The sequence below is a fragment of the Pristiophorus japonicus genome, chromosome 22, assembly GCF_044704955.1.
Source record: "Pristiophorus japonicus isolate sPriJap1 chromosome 22, sPriJap1.hap1, whole genome shotgun sequence".
Lineage (NCBI taxonomy): Eukaryota > Metazoa > Chordata > Chondrichthyes > Pristiophoridae > Pristiophorus > Pristiophorus japonicus.
Window position 1 is genome coordinate 41,414,918 of NC_091998.1, and position 19,948 is coordinate 41,434,865.

The 19,948-nt window shown below is 44.8% G+C and overlaps 1 protein-coding gene across 3 annotated transcripts in view; it reads right to left on the reverse strand.

The window, feature by feature from the left end:
• LOC139234964 (disintegrin and metalloproteinase domain-containing protein 9-like) overlaps positions 1-19,948 on the reverse strand; it is a 126,468-nt gene that overhangs the window by 81,865 nt on the left and 24,655 nt on the right. For 2 of the 3 annotated variants that reach the window (XM_070865951.1, XM_070865949.1), the window contains exons 2-3: positions 6,536-6,651; positions 2,256-2,320 (exon numbers count right to left, since the gene is read on the reverse strand). In XM_070865951.1, coding sequence (XP_070722052.1) covers positions 2,256-2,320; positions 6,536-6,651 — 181 coding nt within the window. Of the gene's footprint in view, positions 1-2,255; positions 2,321-6,535; positions 6,652-19,948 lie in introns of those variants that run through there. The other variant, XM_070865952.1, reaches the window with a different exon arrangement.

A 19,948-nucleotide genomic window follows, 5' to 3' on the forward strand; every position in this document is an offset into this window, starting at 1 on the left:
GTGGGGGGCAGGGGGGTTTATGTGTATGTGGGGGGGGGGGGGGGTTGTGTGTGTGTGGGGGAGGTGGGAGGGTGTGTGTGTGTGTGTGTGTGTGTGGGAGTGAGTGTGTGTGGGGGATGTGGGGGAGAAGCTGGAAGGAGGCACCCCTGCTCTCTCCTCCAGCCCTTCGATCATTGAGTGCTCCTCCATCCCTTGCCACGCTCTCGCCTCCATCGCTGTTGCCACGCTCCCCCCTCCCGCCACCGGTTGCCACGCTCCCCCCCCCCCCCCCATCCCGGTATCCACATTTACCCCCCTACCCCCCCCACCCCCGCTATCCACGTTTACCACCCCCCCTCCCCTCCTGGTATCCATGCCGCCCCCCCCCCCTCGCTTCCCGGTATCCACACCCCCACCCCCCTCCTGATATCCACGCGCCGCCCCCCCCCCCCTTCCGGTATCCACGCCCCGCGCCCCCCCCCCCCGGTATCCACGCTCTCCCGAGCCATTGCGCAGGCGCGCATGCTCCAGCACGCCTGCGCAACGCTGCCGGCTCTGAGAAGAAGGCATGATCCCTAGCCCCGCCCCCCTGCAGGCAGTCTCCTCCCCAGGGAGACTACGCTGTGCCACGCCACGGTCCAGGAGGACCGGAGAATTGCGGCAGAATATTCCGGCGCACCTTCGAGCCCAGGTCACATAAGTCTCGAGAGATTGGTGTGCAAAATTAAATAACATGGTATTGGGGGTAATGTATTGACGTGGATATAGAGAACTGGTTGACAGACAGGACGCAGAGAGTCAGGATAAATGGGTCCTTTTCAGAATGGCAGGCAGTGATTAGTGATGTGCCGCAGGGCTCAGTGCTGGGACCCCAGCTATTTACAATATACATCAATGATTCAGATGAAGGAACTGAGAGTAATATCTCCAAGTTTGCAGATGACACCAAGCTTAATGGTGGTGTGAGCTGTGAGGAGGATGCTAAGAGGCTGCAGGGTGACTTGGACAGGTTAGGCAAGTGGACAAATGCATGGCAGATGCAGTATAATGTGGATAAATGTGAGCTTATCCACTTTGGTGGCAAAAACACGAAGGCAGAATATTATCTGAATGGCGGCAGATTAGGAACGGGGGAGTTGCAACGAGACCTGGGTGTCATGGTACGTCAGTCATTGAAAGCTGGCATTCAGGTATAGCAGGTGGTGAAGGCGGCAAATGGTATGTTGCCCTTCATAGCTAGGGGATTTGAGTATAGGAGGAGGGCGGTCTTACTGCAGTTGTACAGGGCCTTGGTGAAGCCACATCTTGAATATTGTGTGCAGTTTTGGTCTTCTAATCTGAGGAAAGACATTCTTGCTATTGAGGGAGTGCAGTGAAGGTTCACCAGACTGATTCCCAGGATGGCAGGACTGACATATGAAGAAAGACTGGATTGACAAGGCTTATATTCACTGGAATTTAGAAGAATGAGAGGGAATCTCACAGAAACATATAAAATTCTGATGGGATTGGACAGGTTAGATGCAGGAAGAATGTTCCCGATATTGGGGAAGTCCAGAACCAGGGGAAACGGTCCAAGGATAAGGGGTAAGCCATTTAGGACTGAGATGAGGAGAAACTTCTTCGCTCAGAGAGTTGTTAACCTGTGGAATTCTCTACCTCAGAGAGTCGTTGATGCCAATTCGTTGGATATATTCAAGAGGGAGTTAGATAAGGCTCTTACGGCTAAAGGGATCAAGGGGTATGGAGAGAAAGCAGGAAAGGGGTACTGAGGTGATGATCAGCAATGATCTTATTGAATGGTGGTGCAGGCTAAAAGGGCTGAATGGCCTACTCCTGCACCCATTTCCTATGTTTCTAGCTTTTTATTCCAGATTTATTGAAATTCCCCAACTGCTATGGTGGGATTTGAACACGGATCTCTGGATCATTAGTCCAGGCCTCTGGATTACCAGTCCAGTATGCTACTGTACCCCTACACGTGATTCTACTTGGTTGACTGTTGAATGTTCTCTCGGAATCTCTAGCACCACCTTCTCAGGGCACAAGGGATGGCCAATGATTGTGGCATCACCCACATTCCAAGAGGAAATTTAGAACAAATCGGAGATGGTCTAATAGCCTTCTTCTAGGCCTTTGGCGGCGTGACTCTGATATCACAGAAGGAATTGGGTCATCTTTGCAGTCATGCGTTCAACCATCAATAGACACACATCATAGACCCAACATTGTTGAAATGAAATGAAATTGAATTGATATGAAAAGACAATACTTACTCATTTCTCTTCAGATGAACTATGTGGTCACGGCCTTCCACCTGAATGTCATATGACAGCCTGTCCTGAGGCATTCAGCACAATAAAGAGCAACTATTAGCATGTTGTTTTACAAACAGCATAAATAATTTATTGACAAATTTTCAATAGGTTACTTGTGTTGAATTGGAACCTCTTTCTTGGACACAAACAAATCAGAGGAAATATTAGTTTAATGGAAACCTGTAACGCTGGGATTGATCATCGATGGTCATTACAATAATGAAGTTTGTAACAGACGGGCATGCAGGCTTTCATAGAATTATAGAAAAAATACGACACAGAAGGAGGCCATTCGGCCCATCGTATCTGTGCCAATCGAAAAAGAGTTACCCGGCCTAATCCCACCTTCCAGCATTTGGCCCTCAGCCCTGCAGGTTACGGCACTTTAAGTACCTTTTAAATATGGTGAGGGTTTCTGCTTCTACCCTTTCAGGCAGTGAGTTCCAAGCTCCCACCATCCTCTGGGTGAAGACATGTTTCCTTATCTCCCCTCTAAACCTTCCACCAACTACTTTAAATCTATACCCCCTGCTTATTGACCCCTTGGCTAAGGGAAATAGGTCCGTCCTATCCACTCTATCTAGGTCCCTTATAACTTTACACACCTCATTTAAATCTCTCTTTCGACTATGACTGCTCACTTGCTGAGTAACCGATCTCAATCAGTAGAGGAGAAGGGTTTGATGGTCCGGAGGTGAGGAAGAGCACTGGATAAATGCAAGTTCTTTATTTATTTCTGAAATAAACACTTGCTCATTCATTTCTGTTACACAAACAGCAAAGGGAAACACAGCTGGTGAATATAATAGTACTTGAAGGTTGGGGCCAAGAAAATAATGAACAGAGCAGCTTTAATAAAAATATTTTAAACCCCCCAAAAAAGGTTCCTCAAGACATTTGAGCAGCGTCCCAATAAATATAACTATCTTTCCAGCAGAGAACTTGACCATGATATTACTACACACAAGGCAATTCGCCACTGGTGGGCTACAATGTCACATGAGCTTGCTGGATGACAGTCAAGCCCAATAGGTTCCTGAACCGACAAAGAAAAACAGAAATAAATGAAAACAGCTTGAAGTGCTTGGATGATGGTAATAAAACCCAGCTTAATTTTTTTTTAAACTGCAGATGAAGGTTGTGTGGCAATCAATGAATTCCTAAGATAATGTAGCAGAAAATAGGTCAGCAACGTTCCATGGCTTAGGGACTTTGTCGGTTAGGCTAAACAATACAGTCCATTGTTTAAGTTAGAGTACATACCTTAATTTTAGTCAGGTTTTCTTCGTATTGTTTCATTGACTTAGTCAGAAGCACAATAGGTCTTGTTGACCAGATCAGATTGTTTCATGCAACTATAAGGGGCTGTGTCATGAAAGACTTTACAATATTAATTAGCAGAGAGATGGGAATTCATTTGGTTCACAATGCATTGAAGAAAACAATGATTCATATTTTGATATGCATTGTCAAAAGTTCACAACACAAGAGATATCTCATCTGCTGCAACACAAACTTGAATCAGAGTTGAACAGGATGCACAGCATTAATTATATGCCTTATATGTCACTGTGCATGGGGCATTTATTGCCATGACCAGTCTCAATTTTCTTTCTCCACCCCCCACCCCCCACCCGACCATTTCTGCCTTCTCTTTTGAAGGACTTTTTCTGGGGTATTGTTCAACTAGAGCCAGTAGCACTCAATCAAGCGGTCATTATTCACCCTAGTCCACTCAGCAAGCAATTAGACTGAGGTGGCACCACAGCCAAGATCAATCATGCTCTCACTCGGCATACATCTTTCCAGCAGGGATCACTGGATAGCCATCAAAATCACAAACCATGGCCCATCTTTGCCCTCTCCAGTCCAGGGGTGCGGAGATCAATGGCACCAGCCCAGTCTGCTGCCACCAGATCATTGTACTCAGCACAGAGAATTGAACCTGGATCTTCCAGCATTTGGCTTGGTATTGCACCCTATGGCTTCAGCAATAGCAACATCTTGAGGTTACGATGGCATCAATTAGGATTGTGAAGGTAGTGGGGTAGAGGCTGCAATGTAATCAGGCAATGCTTTGGAGCTGGATATACATGGTCTTGGTTGTTAGAGCGGATGTGGGGTAAAATGCTCAATTCAGTATCAAACAAGGTTACATATATCGGATTCAGTCTGAGCAGACAGTTGAAGCTGGAGTCAATAGGTATGAGCAGAAGCTGAACATGAAGGCTTTGGTTTTGCCAACTTTGAGCGGAAGCAAATTTTCCCTCATCTGGAACTTTACAGTAAACATGCCATCAGAAAATTCAGCAAAAAAATAGTTAACATTATTGCGCCAGTTGAAAACTCAAGTTGGACATTGTTGGCATTCTTGAGGAAGCTGACTCCAAGCTTGTGGTTAATATCACACAAGTGGAATGTGTAAATGATTAATAGATGGGAGCCGAGAATGGAGCCCTGGGCACAGCAGAAATGATTGGGTGGACACAGGAGATTTTGAGACTATGGGCCCAAGTTTCCACATGATTTGCGCCTGATTTTTAGGAGCAACTGGTGGAGAACGGACTATCTTAGAAATCGCAATTCTCCACATTTTTTTTTCTGCAGTTCTAGTCAGGTAGAACAGTTCTACTTTGGAACAGAATTTTTTCTTCAAAAAGGGGGCGTGTCCGGCCACTGACGCCTGATTTGAAAGTTTCCACAGTGAAAACGTACTCCAAGCTAAAGTAGAATGGAGCAAGTGAAGATTTTTGTAGAACTGAAAAAACCTGTTCTACACATTAAAAAATCAGGCGCAGATTACATATTAGGCGTCTAGAACGAGGTGGGGGGGGGGGGGGGGGGAAGGGAAGTCATTAAATTCTATAATAAATCCTTATTTATACTTATACAAATATTATACAAATAAATCCAACCTGAATAAACATTTATAAGCAAAGAAAAGATTAAATAAACCATCTTCCTACCTGTGTGAAAGTGCTTCAGGCAGGCCTTTCAGGACCGAAGGCTGAACGCCCGTCCCCAGCAACAGATTTACAGGTAGGTGGCGTTGGGTCGGGTCGGGGAGGTTCGGTTCGGGTCGCGGGGGGGAGAGGGAGGGAGGTCGGTCAGGTCGGATCCAGTCCGGGAGCGGGAGTCGGGTCGGGTCCGGAGGCGGGGAGCGGGTGTCGGATCTGGTCCAGAGGCAGGGGGGGGAGCGGGTGTCTGGTCTGGTCCGGAGGCAGTGGGGGGTGGGGAGCGGGTGTCGGGTCTGGTCGGGGGGGTGGGGGGGCAGCAGGAGCTGGCCGTGGGAGGAGCCTTGTTCACGCAGCCCCAGTGAGGCCATTCGGCCAGGGCTAGGGGCTGCGTGCTTCGGGCCCCTCCCACACAGTTCGGCGCCTGGAGCTACTGCACTTGCGTGGCCACTGTAACGCGCATTGCAGAGGTCCCGGCACTGTTTTCAGCACAGGGACCTGGCTCCGCCCCCCCACAGCTCATGCTGGCTGCGCCTAGGGCCAGAGGACCAGCAGGGAGGTGGAGAATACCGAGGTTTTTTTTAGGCACACTTTGTGGCGCGAAAAACGGGCGTCCAGATCGGGACTGCGCCGTTCTAGGCGCGTGTGGAAACTTGGGCCCTATATTGCTATAGCTACGAGTAGAACCACAAGAGACACCAAGGTGGATAACAGTGCGATCAGTGTCAAAGGTGGCAGAGAGGTCAAGAAAGATGAGAAGGGGCAGCAAAAGAATTTCTGCAGCCACTCAGGATATTGTTCATGGTATCGACAGGTCAGAAACTGAATTGGACTGACTTGAATTGGGAGAGGTGAGCACTTACTGGAGTAACAATGATAAGTTCAAAGACCTTGGACACAAAGATTAGCTTAGACATGGGACACTTCATTCTTTTTTAGCATGTGAGAACAACATTTCTGAAAAGGACAGCATTGCAATGTTAGCAACCTTCCAGATTTCCACTATTATGTGTAGACAATGTACTTCCTGATTTCACTCCGAAATGGGCTAGCTCTAATTCCAAGACCATGCCCTCTTGGTCTGAATTCCTCCAGCAGAGGAAATGGTTCCTCGATTGGATCACCCGTAAACATTCTAAACCCAAGGGAATACAAGCCAAGTTTATGCAACCTGTCTCAAGAAAAATCCCCAGTATAAATCTCCATTTTTCACTGTAAAATCTGCACAACACAGTTGGTACTGACAGTTTAATGGTCAACCAGCACAATTATTCTCAAATATACCTGAGTAGAGGGAGCTAGACCAGAATCCCGCTTCTCTCTTTCTGTTAATTGCCGTGGGATTGTAATTTCATAGGCAGACAGCTTCGATGTTTGGAAGGATGTCGGATGCAAATCATCTATGAACAAAAAGCAAGAATATGAAATTCAGTTTTTGATCAACAGTGTAGCGGAGCAACATTGCAATTAAAATTTACACAGAAATTTGTTCTGTAAAACATAGTTCACAAATTGCAGCCAAATCTAAGTTTTTATATCACTTAGGAACTAGTGATGTGACTTGTGCACCAGTTGATCGACCTTTTTCAAGCTGGAGTGATCTCCTGGACTAGTTTTGAGCGCCTAGATGAGTCGGAGAGGAATTTCCCAGATATTTTAACCCCCCCCTCCAAATTGGCCAGGGTTTTTAAAATCTGGTTTCTTGCCTCACCCAGGAGATCACATGGTTTTTAGATGGGGTAGAAAGTGAATATATTGTCTGGGACAGAGTCGATGGACCAGAGGGTCTTTACCTGTCCGTCATTATTCATTTGTCATGCTTAAGGGTTGTAGGGAAACCGTTGCACAGGCACAAAAATTGTCTGCATTCTTTTGAAATACCTGTTTTTTGTTACCTTGTTGCTTAGGCAAATATTAATGTATTTTCCTTCAAGAGGGATTACACAGTGTTGAAGATACAAGCACTTCCTTCAGAATTACAGGAAGGTTACATTACATCAAAAAGTATCACCCTTATTGATCCTTTTTAGCTTGTTCATGGTGGCAGCCGTGGCTCAAGGGCAGCACTCTCGCCTCTAAGTCAGAAGGTTATGGGTTCATAGTCCCACTCGAGACTTGAGCACAAAAAAAATTCAGGCTGACACTCCAGTGCAGTACTGAGAGCGCTGCACTGTCGGAGGTGCTGTATTTCAGATGAAACGTTAAACCGAGGTCCCGTCTGCTCTCTCACATGGATGTAGATGATTCCACTATTTCAATGAAGAGCAAGGGAGTTCTCATCAGTGTCCTGGTCAATATTTATCCCCCAACTAACATAACTAAAACAGATTAGCTGATCGTTTTCACACTGCTCTTTTTTAGGGAGCTTGCTGTGCGCAAATTAGCTGCTGCCTTTCCTACTTCATTGGCTGTAAAGCACTTTGGGACATCCTGAGGTTGTGAAAGCCGCTATATATAAATACAAGTCTTTTTCTTTTCAGCTTTCTCAAGAACAATGTTATTCTTGATGAAAGTGACATTTTTTTTTCCATTGTCCCTGCCTTCTAGCACCTGGTCCCTTCAGCCCATGAACCCTTCACATCTGACAGTGTACTGCCAGTCTGCAAGCAATCTATGTTGCAAAATGACAGGAACGTTCAACTACACTCAGCTCACTTACTAAAAAAAAACAGCTGTCCAGACAGAACACTCTTTATTTCCAAGTTCCTGTTCAGCAGTTAGTCACATTGCAAATGTTGCAAAACATTAAGTGTGGGGGAAGAGTGTAAATAAAACTGAAGTGCCTTATAGCTTCCAACTATTTAAGTTTCACTATAAGAGTGATGGCTTTTCATGTCCAAGACAGCAGGCCCAATTCATAACGTTTCAATCAAGATGGGCTCCACTTGCCACTTCCCCAAGTGCATCAGTCCAACTAACTCCTTGTTGTCATATGCTATCAAATACTTCAGACACGATGCCACAAATGCAGATGTCACCCAATATTTGATGTGGACTTGGAAAGGGCCATCATGCCACACTGTGCAGCTTTGCAGACCTCACACAGCTAGAAATTCTTCCCTGCAATATCCCACGCCCAGTCATTTTGGGTAAGTGATTTTGCCCGTGGGATAAATGTAATGGATGGGGTAATATCCATCCAACTGCAAATCAGATCATAGTAAAGACTGTTGCTCACATCATGGTGTATATATTGGACTGTTCAGCCACCAAAGAACTCACTTCAGGAGTGGAAGCAAGTCTTCCTCAATTCCGAGGGACTGCCTATGATGATGATATATATATACCAAGAGTTAAGAGGACATTGTCTTCAAGAATGTTTGGCCCAAGTGTTTTTATATTCTGTTCTTAGTCACAGCCAAGACTGAACCATGTTCATTCTGGCATTTGAATTTATTTATTTATTTCTGCTTATTTTAATAATCCCTATAACTGGGCTGGACTTTAATATTGTGGATACATGTAAAATTAATAGTGTGGTGAATATTTGATTTCTCTGAGATAAGGGACCAACTGAAGACCTGATACCAACGGTTCCATTTTTGTGATCTCGCCTTTCCTTTGGAGAGCACAAAGAACGGTGCATCGTTTTTGTCACAATGACATGACCAACTCACCACTTCCTGATTTACCTCAACTTCTCCTGTACTCCTATTAACTTGGTCATGTCCTGCAAAATAACCTTGGTTTTTCAGCTGAAGAAATCTGTCCAAATACTGACAAAGACACTGAGTCAAACTGCATTGGGAAAATAGCCAAAAAATGGTTTCATGGAAACATTGGCATGGTGCCAAGTACATGTGAAGGTTATTGCACAACTCCCAGTCTTTATTTGACCGAAGGCCGAGTAACTCCAACAATTATCAGTATTAATCCTCTCACCAGTTGCACCATTTTAACTTAACACCCCCCCCGCCCCCACTCCAAGCCCTCTGTGGTTAGAATAAAATGGAAGGTTTGAGGGGTTAAATAGCAAAAGATTGTTTTGACTGGTTGGCGAGCTGTAACAAGAATCAACAATTATCAGAAGGAAGGAAGGCAGAAGTTTGTTTCCCCCAGCCACACAGTGGGTTGCTAGAACAAGAGTGTTTTACCTCAAGAGGTTACTGAGGCATAGACTAAAACGGTATTTAAAAGGAATTGAAGTTGAGTTCACACTAGCACATACACAGTGGAACAAATGGCCTCGTCCTGTTTTTTGTTATTTGTTCTCAGCTTGTGGGGAACACTGGCAAGGTCACATTCATAGCCCCTATCCTTAGTTGCCCTGAGGTGGTGGTAGTTGGCCACCTTCTTGAACCGTTGTGCTGGCGTTCCTATGGTGGTGTTGCAATTTGTATAAAACTAAAAATGTTCACATTTCAGCAATGGAACTGTGGGTCAGCACCATACCAAACAAACCAAAATTGTACTAGAGTCGCTTCTCTACTGTGATATTGCTGCCAGCCCATTGCCGTGTATTTGCTGAATGGATTCCTTGCTTAAGAATTCACAGCTACACATTTGCTGTAAAGAACCAGCTGGTTTATTAGCAAAGGTTTATCAAACTGAACCCTACCAGCTCATCCACTAGACTCACAACTGCATCCCTCATCGTGGAGAAGCTAGACTCAATTAACTGGGGTTTTATTGAGTCTGGTGAACATCACGTGACTGGCTAAGCCACTCTCAGTGCAACAGTCCCACAAACCTGAGCGCACCACCCAATTGGTCAGATTTGTGGAGCTGAGCAGCTGGAGTTTCTGGGTCTTTGTGACTACTTCCAGTTTTCAGAGCTGGAAAGTGTGTGTAGTGAATGTGCGTGGCTTGCTCAGCTCACGTGCTTAGGTCATGCTTTTAGGTTCACCCGGCCTGAACTTTAAATGACCTGCGTCAGCACTGTATGCCTCTCACTCACCACAGCACAGCCACTGCGTTCAAAAGTAATTTGATGCAGCTGAGGATACCAAGCAGACTGGCCAGAGCGATGGCAAAAATAAACAAATTAAGGAATTAAAGGGGGAAATTTTACCTAAACGGACATCCAGAGGTAGTTTGCCAAGGTTGGTGTGGCACAATATCAAGCCGCCCGGCCCCTTGAGGGTTTGGGGAAAGTGGGAAGGAGGAGAGCCCGGGATGGCAGTGATCTAAACTATTTTTGTGGAGTGTTTTTCCTGGCCCCACAAAATGAAGTTTTAAAAAAAATAAACTTACCTTGGAGAGTCTCTGTCTCTGGTCCGACAGCTTCTATGGAGCAGAATGTCCGCGGCAAACCCTGATTAGCATAAATTCATGAGGCTCCTGCCCGAGTCAGGTTGGTGCTTCAGCTTTAAGACAGCCACAAAGCGGAAAAAACAGCAGTAAGTGGCCAAGTTTGCACCGGGCCGAGGAAGTTAAAATCGCCCTAAAGATCACAGCTGCTTCACAGGGAGAAACACTGTGCTTTTTGTGTGTAAACATGGGATGTGGGGGGGTTGCTCCCTCGAACCACGAAATACATAATGGCTTTACGGAACACCATGGGCTGAATGATCTATTTTTCTCCTTTCCCCGTTAGACAGCAAGAATAGTTATTTATTCAATGCAATTATTAAATCAAAGATGTTGGCACTTTTTCTTAATTTTCAAATATTCCAATCTGAATGTAGAATGTGGCCCTTGAATATTTTTAACCTATAGTAAATTCTTAGAAATGACTTGGACCTAGAATACACAGTGTTCCACCCATCACATCTCCAGAAACCAGAGAACAAGTTCAACCTCTAAATCCACACTGCTCCCAGTGCAAACACAATCATTCCAAGAAATTGCATGTATAAACGTGCTCTTCCCACAAGCACTTTGCAAACAACAGGTACAATGGCTTCATAAAATATAGATGTCAGTGTACGCTCATAAAATATAGGTGAAAGTACGTCTTTTCACAATTGAATTAAAAAAATGGACTTAGGCATTACAATTGAAGCCAACAAAAATCTTAACAACAGTTCAGTCTCGATCTGGACTGAGCATCAGGTTTAAAAGGGCATAACTTAAAGCTTTGTGCTATTATAAAGGATAAGTCACTTCGGAAAAAATAAGGGTTCCTCCTTGGGTTTCTTTGCTACCTACTGGGTTCCTGGCCAAGGGGCTCGGGATTCAATGTCCTACCAAGCCAGTGCCACTCTGAAACAGGCCATGTAGGTGCAACGAGGTGGAGTTGCCCTCCCATGTTGCGGCTTTTTCTTGGCACCTGCCTACCACAACACAGCCTGACATAAAGGATGAGGAAACCTAGCTCTCCCTCCATCAGATATCGTTTAAAAATAAAGGTTCTATTTTAGGATGTAAAAGGGACAGTTAGCCAATTCCAAGCTGCAGCAAAAATATTCTGTGACCGAAGTACACGTTAATTAGACAGCACGAAATGGTCAGATTGCCTGCCCTCCCCCCATGTTAGAACACTTATTAGATCTGTCAGGACTGAGACAATCTCAGCCAGGGACATCGTAAAGGGCAACAGCACTGAACTCAGCTCCCCAGGTCTGATGGGGGGAGGGGGGGGGGGGTTAGGGCCAGATTGTGGGCCTGATGGGCCTGGAGCAAACTGATCCAAATGGACCGATAGTTATGTTTGTTCATGTTCATTACATTACGTCTATGATTCTGAGGTTGAAAACATTATATTCAACAATGAAAGCATATTTTCTGTATCAAGTAGGTATATATTCTGGTTCTGGTAACATTGCTATACTAGATTCCTATATACATATATGCAAATTTATCTCAATAACATGTGAAATAAAACAGGCTAGTACATATTCTGCTCTGTATATAGGTACATCAGTGTATATAGGTTATTCTGTATATAGGTACATTAGTGATTGGGAGCCCAGGGGAGGCGTGAATTCAGGACCAGGGGCCCAGGGCAGCATGGTCCAGCCCACACTGCGATATGTGTGCGCACTAGCAGAGCAGGTCTCCAGTCGTCTTGGGTAGTCCTTGCCAGTGGACCAAGACCTAGCTCTATCAAGCCCGTGTGGTGGCTGGTGTGCTACGGTCACCACACGTTAAAAAAATCCACACACAGGCGTCTTTCACCCTTCAGGCTGTAGTTCAGGACCTGGAATATTAGGCTCTTCATTGAAACACCTGTGAACTTATCCTTTTTTGGCGTGAAAGCAAGTCATCCTCGTTTCAAGGGACTGCTTATGATGACATTAGTATATATAGGTACATCTGTATATCAGTACATTATTGTATATAGGTACTTCAGTATATCGGTATAAACAAGTGAATCTAGCAAGTATATATCCTGTAGATAATTTACAAGATAGCATTTTGCGAGACTTCCTATATGCGAATTTCTCAATGATGTCTCCGGTTTCAATAGTAGCCAACAAGTCATGTTCAATATTTGGTGGGCCTGAGGCTGCAGCCCCATCCGCCCAGTGGTCAATCCGCCCCTGGGGGTGGGGGTTCCCACTCCCGAACGCCATCCTCTGCCCATATCTGGAACTATAAGCATGAGGACACCAAGATTGGGTTCGGTGGTGATGCCTCTTGCGCAGGAATAGCCAGTTGACACCTGACTAGCATCACAGGGAGCATTTTTGTGCGTCGGTGTCCACTAACAGAAAAGTTGTCCGCGACACAGCAGAATGCGCAACATAGAAAAGGTAAGTGTTTAAATGTCTACAAACCCAGTTATAAAACCAGAAATCTGCAGAAAGCATGTTCAAAGTTGGCACGTGACTTTAAAAAAAAAAGTTCATATAATGCTCTCATGCTACTTCACTGACAAATAAACATTACTTTGTTTCCTTTCCTTCAGAATGCCGATAGCATAATAATGCTTTCAGCAAATCTCAAATTCTGCACTCTGCATATTGGAATAATAAAACCTTTGTTTGTAGAAATCCTTCAGATTTGGTAGAGTTATTGTGCTTCGCTACATTAAATTTCAGTGTCTCACTGATTTCATAAAGGGTCTTAGAGTCTGTCAACGACACATTTCTTTTGACAGGATAATTGTACTTTTTCTTCATTTGTTGAGAATTGTTACTAAGATTGTCTTGTGATGAAAGAGAAATTCGTGAATCAATAGCATAGAAATCATAGAAATTTACGGCACAGGAGGCAGCCATTCAGCCCATTATGTCCGTGCCGGCCAACCGACAAAGAGCTATCCAGCCTAATCCCACCTTCTAGCTCTTGGTCCGTAGTCCTGTAGGTTACGGCATTTCAGGTGCACATCCAAGTACTTTTTAAATGCTATTGAGGGTTTCTACCTCTACCACCCTTTCAGGCAGTGAGTTCCAGACCCCCACCACCCTCTGGGTGAAGAAATTTACTATCAAAACCTCCTGCCAATTACTTTAAATCTATGCCCTCTGCTAAGGGGAATTGGTCCTTCCTATCTACTATCTAGGCCCCTCATAATTGTATACACCTCAATTAGGTCTCTCCTCAGCCTCCTCTGTTCCAAAGAAAACAACCCCAGCCTAATCAATCTTTCCTCATAGCTAAACGTTCTGGCAACATCCTCGTAAATCTGCTCTGTACCCTCCAAGTGTAATCACATCTTTCTTGTAATGTGTAAGCATAATTCATCTCTTTTTTCCCCAAACACCTACACATGCATACAAACAATTTCATTTTCTTCCTCTTTGAGACTATTCCCTGGGTGAGAGGGCAACTGGTTTACAAACCTCCATTAACTAAGCTGTGATGTTCGCAGCAAGCGAGCCAAAGACCTCAAAGCCTCCCTGAACAACATCCCCACTGACACCTGGGAGTCCTTGATCAAAGACCACCCTAAGTAGAGGACGTGCATCCGGGAGGGCGCTGAGCACCTCGAGTCTCGTCGCCGAGAGCGTGCAGAAATCAAGCGCAGGCAGCGGAAGGAGTGGCAAACCAGTCCCACCCACCCTTTCCCTCAACGACTGTCTGTCCCACCTGTGACGGGGACTGTAGTTCTCATATTGGACTGTTCAGTCACCCAAGGACTCATTTATAGAGTGGAAGCAAGTCTTCCTCGATTCTGAGGGACTGCCTATGATGATGATGACGGTGTTGATAAGATAATTACAGCGCTTACTCCAGCCGTGGGAATGACCAATCCTCTGATCTGCTTAATAAACTCTTTTCAGGACTGTTTATCAAATTGTTCAAAAAGTGATCATTTAAGTTGTAATTGATGGGATGGATGAACAAATAACAAAAGGATAGTATGCAGGTACAGCAAGTGACCAGGAAGGCCAATGGTATCTTGGCCTTTATTGCAAAGGGGATGGAGTATAAAAGCAGGGAAGTCTTGCTACAGCTATACAAGGTATTGGTGAGGCCACACCTGGAATACTGTGTGCAGTTTTGGTTTCCATATTTACGAAAGGATATACTTGCTGTGGAGGCAGTTCAGAGAAAGTTCACTAGGTTTATTCCGGGGATGAGGGGGTTGACTTATGAGGAAAGGTTGAGTAGGTTGGGCCTCTACTCATTGGAATTCAGAAGAATGAGAGCTGATCTTATCGAAACATATAAGATTATGAGGGGGCTGTTCAAGGAGGATGCAGAGAGGATGTTTCCACTGGTGGGGGGAGACTAGAACTAGAGGGCATGATCTTAGGATAAGGGGCTGCCCATTTAGAACTAAGATGAGGAGAAATTTCTTCTGAGGGTTGTGAATCTGCGGAATTCGCTGCCTCAAAGAGCTGTGGAGGCTGGGACATTAAATAAATTTAAGGCAGAAATAGACAGTTTCTTAAACAATAAGGGGATAAGGGGTTATGGAGAGCGGGCAGAAAAGTGGAACCGAGACCATGATCAGATCAGCCATGATCTTATTGAATGGTGGAGCAGGCTCGAGGGGCCGTATAGCCTACTCCTGTTCCTATTTCTTATGTTCTTATGTTCTTATGATCTGCATCTTCCTGGGCTGTACCACTGATTTCATCATGGTCATAACACTTGGCACAGCACTCAAAACACAATTCCAGTGAGTCAACAGCCAGACAAACAAATCTGCCCTTCTAGTAGTAGTGATGAAGCCAACTGCATTTCCCAATTGGGAAAAGTACAAGTGTAGGGTGAATATGACTTCAGCGAGGCATAATTTTAATTGTGTTTCAACTTTGGGTGGAACATCTATTTGAGCACATCAAAACCAACTTGTGCACATCCATCATAGTGGTTATGTTACTGGACTAGTAATCCACAGGTCTGGACTAATCCAGAGATGAGAGTTCAAATTCCACCAGGACAGTTGGGGAATTTAAATTTAGTTAATTAAATTAATCTGGAATAAAAAGTTGGTTTCAGTAATGGTGGCCATGAAACTGCCGGATTGTCGTAAAAACCCACCTGGTTGACTAATGTCCTTTAGGGAAGGAAGTCTGTCATCCTTACCCAGTCTGGCCTAAAATTGATTCTAGACCCACAATGTGTTTGACTCTTAACTGCCCTCTGAAATGGCTAAGTGAGCCACTCAGATGTACCTTCACCACATGGACTGCAGCGGTTCAAGAAGGCGACTCACCACCTTCTTGAGGACAATTAGGGATGGCTAATACATGCCGGCCTTGCCAGTGACACCCACATCTCAGGAACGAATTAAAAAAATTACATCTGAGGTTAAACGAGGTTGGCATTTTAAAAGGGCAAATGACACACAAGAAATTTCAATCCAGTTGGTGACCATCATAATTGTTGTATACGAGGTCACGGAGCATCATAGGGCTTATCGCTTTCTGCTGGAGCACAGAGCGTAACCACAGATTGCAACGTTAACGGAATGGACCATGAACAAAGTGGGAAGTTTAGAATTTGGCGAGAGTAGGAATTCAGCAAAGAGGGGAAGGAGATGCTTCTACCTGCCTTAGTGGTTTGTGTAAGCTTCAGGCAGTAAGTATTTCAACATTGTGTTCAGTGTTTTAGCGCTTAGTGCAAGTTAATGTGTAAAATCCCCCAAAAGACCCTGGTTAAAAATTCAGAGTTATGTTTGAAGTTATTCGTATACTCGATGTTCCTGTGAGCATTTGATGCTGTGGTATTTTTCTTAGGTGCTCAAAACAGATTAGAAAAGGTAATTACCTATAAACAAATATAGACTGAGACAAGGTAAGGATCATAGATAAAAGCCGAAAATTTCTGGTTGTTTGTGCCTCCTGTTGGCGCTAAGGGGCGTAAACTACTTTTTGCCCGGGCGTGGCGCTGCTACGACCCCTGCTAAGTTCAGAATATTGAAAAGAGATGGCAGAGGTTGACCTAATAGAGCTCTTTAAAATTACAAAAGGTTTTGATAGAGTGGATAGAGAGAGTGGAAAGAGCAAGACTAGAGTCCATCAATATAAGATAGTCACCAAGAAATCAAACAGGGAATTCAGAAGAAACTTCTTTACCCAGAGAATGGTGAGAATGTGGAACTTGCTACCACAGGGAGTGGTTGAGGCGAATAGTATCGATGCATTTAAGGGGAGGCTAGATAAGCATATGAGGGAGACAGGAATAGAGGATTATGCTGATAGAGTTATATGAGGAAAGATGAGAGGAGGTTCGAGTGGAGCATAAACACCGGCATGGACTGACTGGGCCGAATGGCCTGTTTCTGTGCTGTATATTCTATGTAATTCTATGTACTATCAGAAAATGTGTACTTTTTGACAGTGTTGCTGTGAGGGAAATTGGTAGGAGTCTAAATTAAAGAGCAAATGAAACCAGTAGAATCAAACCACCATCCTACATGTTCTAAAGGGAGGTTCTATTCTGCCGCTCTCAGTCACCTATACTTGTTATAGTGTTTAGAATTTTGCAACTCCTAGCTAGATGCAGTTGGGGAATGGACATTTTGTGTCCCAATCCCCTGGATCAATAGCAGGATGTTCCATTACACCAAGAGCATGAATGGTGACAAGAGGCTTGGACAGCAATACGGTTTTAACTCCAGGTGAATTCCCCGCCCAGGCCGCAGTTAAAATTACAGTCGGGCTTCAATGATGTCATTGAGCCGCAACATGCACATGTAAAGAAGGACCCTGTTGGCTTCGGGCGCATGTCATTGCTGCCTGCTCAGGAGAGCAGGTTAAAATTCCAGATGTTGCGATCATGGCGGTTTTCGGACAGGTCAGAGCCAGTGCGGTTTTAACTGCCCACCCGCAGATTTCTGCTGAGCGAGTCGGGTTAAAATCGTCCCCATATGGTGTCACTGCAATGGAACATTACCAGTGTTTGGAGAACCTTTGCTGTGGAAAAACTACACGTACTATTGTTGCTGCAGTCAAAATCAGAAGCTGAGGCAATTGCAGTATTAAGTTTCTAATAAAAATATTGTACATTTTGGTTTGGCTTTGACAGATTAATTAGAGTCAAAGTAAAGAAGTGCAATAGATTTCATTGCATACACATAGCTTATCGATCCACCAGATCAAGACTGGTAACTTAGTGCTATGATTCCTCCTAATTCCAATATCCTGAGCAGCAAAAGGTGATTTGCTACAAAGGTCCTGTTCTTGTGCTCAGGCAGTTTTAAAGTGCAGGAAGCCGTGATTATTTTGGCTGGAACATCGCAATTAACCTCAGCTCTTGCCGCTTATACAAAGACACCTTTGAGGCTTCCGTGCAGCTGCTTAACTGGAGAGATGATTTTTGGTTGCCCGATGAAGTGGGTCATTTTCACATCAAAGGAATACCACTAACCATCGCAGAACTGCACTGCAGACAGGAAGAGTGCAACACCACCCTTTCTCAAAAACAGGCTGAACAACGGGGAAAATTACATCAGTTTTAAAAGGACAGCTAGTCTACTATTGATAGTTGAAAGCCATGCATTGTGCTAAAAATGTGAATCATCCAACAATGTCAACACACAGCTAAGTAGTAAAGTTGGTTGCAAAATATTTGAATTATTAGATCTAAAGTAAGCAACTTGACATGAAGGCTGGTCAAAAGATGACATTTTAAGGGGGAAAAGTTCCCCCTTTTTAAAAGACCCGTTAGCGCCTCCATGGGGGCGCGGGGCAATTTTGCCCCCGAATTCTGCACTTCATGCCATGCTCAAACCATGTCTCGGACAAACTTGCATCAATCTAGAAGAAATGTTCAAAGTTTTCTTCCTAAATAATGATCGTATTAGGATTCAATTTCATAAAAAGCATCCATACAACACAGTGCGGCCTTACATTGCAGCCCCAACAACTTGCTGCACTAAAGAATGGTGGAACATGGAAACTTGCTCATGATTTCCCCATACTGAGAGTTAATAATCCTCATAGGAGAATCCATGTGGAATCAAACATGAGCAAATTGCAGGGATGGCGTCAGGAAGTACAATAAAATTAAAAAAATTGAAGATTTTAAATGCTGCAGCTGTAATCCTGTAAGCATTGCATGATGATCATCGATGATGATGATGCATGGTGAGACATTCACTCCATTGATCTGCTATTCCGCTTCCCCAGTGACCCTCTATAAATTGGGTTAGCTGCCGCTCGCTGCAGCAGAATTGACATTTCAGAACCGAACCGGTTCAATGGATAACGGCGGGAGTCCATTTATTTTTCAGCCAATTAAGTTCATCAGCTGTATCAATGTTGCTCAGTTTCCAAACACGCCGCTCTCGTATAAAAGGGACAGAGCTGTCAAAGTGCACACAGAGAAGCATTGTTAGAGTGCGAGCCGTGGAACTTGCCTTCGTTAAAGTATTTTGCTGCCTCTGTGAAAGCAGGATGAGCTTTAATTGGCAGCCAGCTGCCTGGAGCGAATGTATCTCATGAGATCCGTCTCTGCATTAGCTGTCTGCCCCTCGGATGCCTAGCCCTGTTCACTGCACACCTTGCGCGCACACACACACAATGAAGCAACTCCCTTTGCAAACTTACAGTGGCAATACACTCATTGAAAGCATGACACATCCGCCGCAGGTCATCGACTGGTTTGAAAGATTGCCTATTTCCTCCAAGGTTGTGAGCGTGTGACACGGAGCGGACAGGTAGAACCTTCTGTACACAGTGCTCTCTGATGGATTGAGTTGGTGGTCATTCAGACTGGCCTAATCAAAGCTGTTTCCTTAGAAACCAGGATCAAATAGGAAACCACCCACATTATATCCAGCACAGGGACCACTAGGAGCCCAGTTTCAGGAAGGATGTGGTGTAATATTAAAGACAATAAATTGAGACACTTCCTACTGCCTTTATATTTTCCTTCGACATCCCCAATTAATGGAGATACAAAGTTCAAAGCTTCTCAAAACATTCTGGACCTGGGAGCTTGCAACTGTCTGGGACAAAAATAAAGGAAATTGCAGATTAAAACACAGCTTGCTCTGGGATTTTTCCCTCACTCCCTCTTCCTAGACAGCTCAGTGAACAAGAGCAATTCCTGGCGCAGCATGGAACCAGCCAGACTGCAAAGGCCCCAGGTAAGCACTCTGCTGAGTTCGCTGGTTTGAGTTGGAGTCACAGTTAAAGTACTCCAATGGAGTCTTGGCGCTACTGGGCTCAAAAAGATGTTTTTAAGTTCCTGATTCACGGTGGAATAAATGGCAGGTGCGTGGAGCTCGAGTGAGGCCTGCTGAGTGGGCTCAGCTGTGAACTGGCCCAGTGGGGTGGCTTGACCCATCCACCTCCACGGAGGTGTGTGGGGGGCCTGACCCATCCACCTCCATGGCACGAACCTGGTATTGCAGTACTTCCAGGAACGGTGCAGTGGCTCTAGGCCTTTTGGCTAAGAGCATTGGCGCAG